A 7,817-nucleotide genomic window follows, 5' to 3' on the forward strand; every position below is an offset into this window, starting at 1 on the left:
ACACGCCATCGAACTCCAGATCTGGCACCCCACCGCGACTAAGACGTCGCGGAAGGAAACCATACCTGTCATCCACGAACCACGAACCCAACACATGTTCCGTCTTCCAGATGTCATCGATGCAGACCACAATCTGCATCCGCTCCTGAACTACCTCCCAAGCTCCGCGCCGACGCTGGAGCAAACGCCGTCGCAACGGCGGAGCCCGAGGACACAGGTCCACCACGAGGATGACGCCGCCGCCACGCCATCCTTGCTTGAACAGACTGGTTTTCAAATTCATCCCCAACCATAGGACCAATGGCATTGTCAAGGAAGGATTCGAAGAATCTTTATTCAGCGTTGTCATCGTCGTCGTCGAAACAAAAACAATGAACAACCTAAAAATCTAAAACTACGAGGGAGTACAAACGATCCACACGCGTGGATCCGGCGACCCCCCTCACCACCGACGACCGAGGTCGCCGGCGGAGGGGAGCCGCCGGAGGACGGCGCTGAAAGATTGGGTCTCCTGGCGGCGGCTAGGGTTTCCAGCCGCCAGGGACAGGAGGAAAACCGGGGCTTGTGAAAAAAGAGAGGATTCGTCAATCGTATTATCGTATACGTACGCAGTACGCTAGGTATAGCTCGGAGGCGAGTGTTTGACAAAAAACTACCATTTTAGGGTTTTTGCCCCACATAATTACCACTTTGAAAATTTTGACTGGAAACTACCGAAAATTTCTTAATTTGTCTCTAAAAACTATCAGTTTCAGTTGATGATCGTTTTAGACAATTTAAACAGAAAACTGACAAGACTGGCCCACACGCCAGGGCTAATGTGGCTGAAAAGTCAATGCCATGGGAGACTGGCCCACCCGCAACTGTCGCCTCCCACCTCCCACCCCCACCAGCGCTGCAGATCGACGCCGCCGAACCCGTCCCCTGTCTCGCCGCCGGACCCGTCCCCCCGTCTCGCCGCCGTCCAGGTCGTCCTCGGCCTCCGGCTCACCACCGACTAGCTTCTGGCAGCAAGGGCTCGCCGCGACGGTGGTCCTGATTTCGGGGGAGGGAGACCTGGCCTTCGGCAGCAACTAGGACGACGACGCGGAGGACGCCTCGCCGGGCGGCAAGGAGCTGGCAGCCATGGTGGAGGCAGCGACGGCGACGAGCATGGAGCTGGATGCGGCCGCTGACTGGGTGCCGCCGTACAGGGACGACCGAACGCCCCGCACACCGGCTCGTGTTCGCGTAGGAGGCATCCCGTGTGCCCGGGAAGAAGGCCTCCCTTCGAGCTGGAGCTCGTGGTCAGCGGCAAAGAGCAGCAGCACCACGGCTCCGACCTCCCTCTCGCCTCCAGCGACGACTGCCGGGGAGTCGGAGCTCCGCAACACCCTCCTCCCATCCGTTGGTACAGAACGTCAAGGCTCACGCCCGCCACGAGGCTCGGCCGTAGTGTGCGAGCACCACGGTGTGCAGCAGGGGTGTCTTCCCGGCGGGTGCATCACCGGAGTTTGACCTCCTTCCCTCCCATGCACAGAAGTTGTTTGTGAAAATGCCAAAGAAAGATAGAGAGAGGAGGAAGAAGAATGACGTGTGGGTCCCACCTGTAATAACGGTCAACTGAACGGTCAACATGTTTAAATCGTTTAAATTGTCTATTATCTGAAAATGATAGTTTTGTGGGACAACGGCGTCAATTGTGGTAGTTTTTTGTCAAACACCCCTCGAAGGCACTCACGGTATGGCAAAAAAAAAAAAGAATCTTGCTATATGTATGATAGAATGCATGTCCAACACTATACGATCAGAGATAATTCAGTTTGTGGGTCATAGCAGTTAGAGATGCTTTGCTCTCTGGTCGTACTGGTCGGACAAGAAATTCATCGAATGCAGAGCAGTTTCGAGAAAAAAACGAACGCGTAGGTACGAAGCGGCAGGCTCTGGGTAGGTGGTGCATCAATTCTAGGAGCGGTACGTACGTGGGATTGTGCGTGTGTCTAGTCTACTACTCTACTATCGATTCGGCGGCTTTTAATACGATTATACGACTACGTACGCTACGTGCTGCTGTACTCTACTCGGGCGTTGCCGACTTGTAAATGCGTGTGTGGGTGTTTTCCCACGAGATGTAACAACAAATGTGTGAACGTGGATGGGACTCGTCGGAAATATGACGATCGCTGTGGGGCATGGTCGGCGAGACCTTGATCTGTGGACCTGGTGTTGGAAATGGCTAGTCATGGCTAACTTTGAACCGGCTATATACCACACAAATTAAAAATGCAGTTTGTCATGGATCATATTGATGATAAAATGGTGTTGTAAAGTCACAACCACCGAGACAAATCAAACACATTGCCTGAAAATCTCCACTGTCACCTCACGAATCTGACGCAAGACTGAGTCCCCGCGACACCCTCCAATCACCGGGATCAGAATCAATGCCCTCACAATATTTAGTCCAGTGGCAATGCAACGATGAGCAAAGCGACACGACATGGCAATGTAACAATGAGGCGGAGTTAAACCATGCCAGGGAGGCTATGGCTCCATCTGAGGGAATTTATCGCCAACCCATGCACTGGAAGAGCAGATGAGAGGGGGGCTGTTGGTTGAGCCCTATCAGGATGGTGCGAGGCAATGAGTCATCATCTCGGCGTTGTCCACCATGGACGGCATATGACGGCAAATGGACGATGTCGGCAACTGTTACCGACCTAGACGATCGAGAAGACATCAACGACCCATTAAGGTGGCAACGTCCCAACCGTTGTCGTCTACTACCACCGCCCCTTCACGAGTACATACGGACAATGCATGATGATCATATAACGACAAATTATATCATCATCATGTAAGGTGGCAACGACGCTAGTGTCAAGAAAAGTGCGGGTCAAGGCTTTTTTTTTTCACTTTGAAAAATCACGGGCTAAGGAGGGTGACCGACACCCTTAGCAGCGCGCGGCTGAAACGATGCGAGTTTGCCACATTTGAAGCCGGTGCTAAAAACCATCCGTCATGCTCATTTTATTTTTGCAAGCACGCACGGATGAAGCTCGTCATTTCAAAAAAAAAGAGGATGAAAGTCGTCAATGGCCACCTATAAAATTCAACCTAAAAATAACTATGTAGATCGGTCGACTAAGAAATAAGTAAGCACCTCTTAAATAAAAGGGAAAAGATTCCCATCAACCGACCGATTCCAATCACAACATTCGCCGTCTTAAACACGCGCGCACGCGTCCCGTGTGAGGTGAAGCCATCACCGCTCATCCCCTTCTTATCCTCATTCGTCTACATCTAGCTTGCAATGCATGCTCATATGCATCTCTCAATCCAAGCTCATGACGAGTAGCACCCCATGGCCGGTGGCCAGTATAGGGGCCTGCGAGTATGCACTAGCGGCTGATTTTGTAGATGTTGGAAGCCGGCCACTCGGGTGTTGTGTGCCGGCCGTGCACGGCCGCCGGGCTGCACCGCCTGCGTCTGCTAGGCACGCCATCGTTGAAGCCTCCCGTCGCTCGTCGTTCCACGCCGCGACCATTTGGGAGGAGCATCGGCGTCCATGGTTGCCGCCTTCTCGAGCTGAGACGCAAGAACATATCCTACACCGTAATTTCTGTTACAAAAAGTTTCTGCAACATGCCTTTTGTTGCAGAAAAAATATAGACATTTCTGCAACGATCTCTATTGCAAAAAAGAACAGTAACATAACCTCTATTGCAAAAAAAGTCTGAAGACATTTCTGCAACATGCCCTTTGTTGCAAAAAAGTTATAAACATTTCTGCAACGTGATCTCCGTTGCAAAAAAAAAACATAACCCTTGTTGCAAGAAAAATCTGAAGACATGCAAAAAAAAAGGCAACATAACCTCTGTTGTAAATATTTCTGCAACAAAACCTACATTCCAAAGGTTTCTGCAACATTACCTTTGTTGCAATGACCGAGGGTGCTGATAGCTGCTTGATGACAACGTGTCTGACAGCTCGCGACTCGGCTGATCTTTTAAAAAAATCAGCCGGCGAAAGCGTAGCAGCGCCCTTAAATAAATCCCTTAAATAAATAAAGAAGAGAAAACGTGGACACACTGTTTGCCAACGAGATAACCCGCCGAGCCGCCCGAAGGCGGCAGGCGGCGCGTGCCGTACCCGCACAAGCAAATCGAACAAATTAAAAAAAAGGAGGCACTCATCAACGGGGGCGGGACGAGCGGGGTGATGGGCCGACCGACGGCGACGGTGCAGGCCGGCCGGGGAGCGAGCCGGGCGAGTCGCGTTGTGCGCGGCAGGTGGGGGACCCCGACCCCGGCGCCGCAGCAGTACAACCAGCACAACCATAGAGAGCAGACTCAAACAGGGTAGAGAAGCCACGCGGAAGTTTCGTTCCGGGGAGTCAAAGCCAAGCCACGCTTCGCTCACACGCGCGCACGCACGCACGCACAGGCAGCGCTCTCCCCCTCTCTCCCTCTCTCCACATCGCATCGGCGCGGCGGGCCTGGCCTTTACTCTCTCCTCCCTCCCTCCCCCTCACACGCTTTGCCTTTGCCCACGAAAAGGACAACCAACCCGGAGCGACGCAGCCAGGCAGGGGTGAAGAGAAGAGAGAAGGAAAAAAAAGGCGTGAGTCCCTCCCTCCTCCCTCCCACTTTTGCTCCAGTCGCCGCCGAGATCCGCCCCGCGCCCGCCCCCGCCGCCGCTCCGCGCCGAGGTGAGCGCCCCGCCCGCCGATCCGCGCCGCCCGGTTAACCCGGCGGTTCCGGATGGCTCTCCCATCCCCGCCTCCCCTCTCTCTCTCTCTCTCTCTCTCACCCTGGATTGAGTAGTAGCCGCCGCTGCGGTCGGGAGCGGGGGCTTTGGCGGGCTCCCGGCGGCGAATTCGGCGCTCCGCGACGCCGCGCGCGGCCGCGGGCTTGGGAGTGCGGTGGCGTGTGTTTCGGTGGTTTGACGGGGGGTTTTGGCGCCGCTCCTCGTCCGCGATTTCCGTGGGGCCTCGCGCGCGCGCGAGCCGGCAATGCGATTCCCGTGTCGAATTCCGCGAAACTCATCGCCGGAATGCGGCTGTTCGAGGATTTATTTTTTGGTGGGGGGTGGGGGTTTCGGCGGGGAATTGGGATCTTACGTTCCTTTTACTGGTTCGTAACCGGCTTTGTCAGCGGCTGCTGTCGACGGAGGATTCATGCCCAGTGTGGCTTAGTTTCGGGATTTTTGACTGGGTTTAGGTGTCGTGTCCGAGAATATGAGAAACTTGGAAGGATTCTATTGACCGTTCCCTCGCTAGCCCGTGTAAGTCGTGCGATGGATGGCAACTTGTGCGAACGATTCTGACTGATGGTAATTTTCTATGATTTTTCCAGATAGGCATCATTCCCAGCATCGGGTTCTACGGAGGAGGTGCCGGTGTGGACATCTGATCCATTTGGAGGGTATTGACCGCTTCAGAGCTAGAGCTCCTCTGGCCTGTGGGCGGCTGCTGGATTGGTCAATATAATAGGCTCTCTAGTCTTAGAGATGATGCCATTGTGAGCACAAGATGGATTCCGCGAGAAGTTGGTTCCAGAAGTTCCAGCCGCGGGACAAGTCCAAGAGCCCGGCGGTGCCTGCCAGCCATGGGAAGGATCCCGGGAAGCCCCCGGTCGACGACGCGCCTTCTAGCGCGACCAAGCAGAAGGTCGCCGCGGCAAAACAGTACATTGAGAACCACTACAAGACTCAGATGAAGTCCTTGCAAGATAGGAAAGAGAGGTAGGCTGGCAACTTAAATGTTTGGCGCGCTTTCCCCTGCTTTAGCTGTGGATTTAGGTACCTGACTCCATCTGGTTCAATAAATCCTACCATGCCGCGGAGTAGGAAAACGACAAGCGCCCTCCTTGTAGCTATTGCCGAGCATGATGCTTAATAACACACATCACATGCCATGTTGGTATTGGAATGGTAAACACCGATTCAGGTTGTTAAGATGAAGTCCTTGGGCCACACAAGTTGTCGGGACCTTGTCACCGCCATAAATAGGAGTTCCAATGGATTAAAGCTCTAGCTCCAAATTAGGTACATAGCTTGAACGGTTTGTTGAGTCCTCCAGTTGCACAAGTGGCTTAGTAAAACATTTAATTCACTACCAGATATGACTTGTAATTGGTTTTCAGGTTTGACATATTAATAACAAAACACTTCGCTCAAGGTGATTAATATACCCATTTTGAAAGCCGTCTAGCTGTTCGTTTCAGAGATTTTGGTTGACACCATCACTGTTAATTTCTGCATTGTGAATGCACAATTGTGATAAACTGCGTCTGATTGTTTATTTCGTTCTGAGTTAAAACTTGTATCAACGTTACTCCCTAAGATGTATATTTTGCATCGATTGTAACTTATTTCAATCTGCTTCATGCTTTGATGTGCCACTTCTGTTTGAGACTAATTTACTGGCTACAATTTAGTCATCATCCTGATCTGATATCTTTGTCTACTTTTAGGCGCTGGATGCTGGAGAGGAAATTACAGGATGCTGAAGTTCCTGCAGAAGAGCAGAACAACATTCTAAAACATTTGGAGAAAAAGGAGACTGAATATATGCGTTTGCAAAGACACAAGATGGGGGTTGAAGATTTTGAACTTTTGACAATTATTGGAAGAGGTGCATTTGGAGAGGTACCTCAGTTTGGTCCCTGTTGTTTATTTATATGTTTTGGTCTTCTAATTCTGGTTGTCAATAGTAGGTTCAGAAGACCAATATTGGGCTTGACACTATTGCTCATCCTACCTTTTCCCCATAAACATGATCTCTTATGTAATCACAAAATTGTGCTGCTCTGTGCTCCCTCTATACTTGCCGCTCAACACGAAACGTCCTGTGTATTCTTTGTCTACAAGCATGCCCGTGCGTCATTGTTCTTTAGGCAGTAAGGTGACCTAAGGCGAGCACCCACTGCCCTGATGCCTAAGCGACTAACGCAGGAAAATTGGAAGGCGCTGCTAGGGTGCCTTGCCACCTAAGCGTCCAAGGCGGGACGCCTTAAAAACAATGTCCTAAGTTGCTACGGAACCACAATATGATTGTAGTTGTATTGAATTAAGAGTACAGAACAACCAACGCACTTGCAACACGGCGAAGAAAAACTCAAGCAAGCAGCAACACTGGCCTTGTGTAACTGCAGCGGCCATGGGAGTACCAGTGCAAGATTTGAAGCGGCAGAGCCATATATGAATTTTGAAATTTGAAAGCTAGGATGATTGAGATTGTAACCATGAGTTGGTTGCGAGATCTTTTGGGTTTCTACTCTAGCCAACCCCAACTTGTTTGGGACTAAAGGCTTTGTTGTTGTAGTTGTTTTTGTTGTTGATGATGATGATTGAGATTGGAAGGAGGGCCGGCCGGAAGACATGGATTGGGGAGTAGCCGCAGCAGGGAAAACAGTTGGTTGGCAGATTGACTGGCTGGTTTGTAAAGGACAGACCCAGTGCATAGAAGCTCCCACACAAGGTGGGGTCTGGGGAGGGATTATAGGAACCTAGTCTTACCCCTGCAAAGTGCAATGCAGAGAGGCTGGTTCGAACCCAGGACCTCTTGGCACAAGTGGGGAGGACTTCACCACTGCGCCAGGCCTGCCCTCTAGGTTTGTGTCGTAGTTTTTTTTTCCCGTACTGCCATGTATATACTTATAAAAGACTTCCCCATTCGAAACATGCATGAGGTGGCAGCTTGTTGGTTTGACTGAGGGTGTAGAGCCAAGTGTGAGGTTCGAGGCTCCCCAACTGCATTATTTCTGTTTTTTTTTAACTGAGAGGGTCTAGTGGGTCCTAGATAGACGAGGGAAATTGAGGTGGAGTTTTTTTAT

The 7,817-nt window shown here is 51.4% G+C and overlaps 1 protein-coding gene across 2 annotated transcripts in view; it reads left to right on the plus strand.

Annotated features, from left to right (window-relative positions):
* The first annotated feature begins 4,470 nt into the window (after nt 1-4,470).
* Nucleotides 4,471-7,817, plus strand: part of LOC119348955 (serine/threonine-protein kinase tricornered-like) — a 10,120-nt gene continuing 6,773 nt past the window's right edge. The window contains exons 1-3 of one of the 2 annotated variants that reach the window (XM_037616964.1): nt 4,471-4,602; nt 5,337-5,724; nt 6,456-6,630. In XM_037616964.1, coding sequence (XP_037472861.1) covers nt 5,513-5,724; nt 6,456-6,630 — 387 coding nt within the window. In that variant the 5' untranslated portion in view covers nt 4,471-4,602; nt 5,337-5,512. Of the gene's footprint in view, nt 4,691-5,336; nt 5,725-6,455; nt 6,631-7,817 lie in introns of both variants that reach the window. The other variant, XM_037616963.1, reaches the window with a different exon arrangement.

This window comes from Triticum dicoccoides, chromosome 1B (assembly GCF_002162155.2).
Source record: "Triticum dicoccoides isolate Atlit2015 ecotype Zavitan chromosome 1B, WEW_v2.0, whole genome shotgun sequence".
Classification (NCBI taxonomy): domain Eukaryota; kingdom Viridiplantae; phylum Streptophyta; class Magnoliopsida; order Poales; family Poaceae; genus Triticum; species Triticum dicoccoides.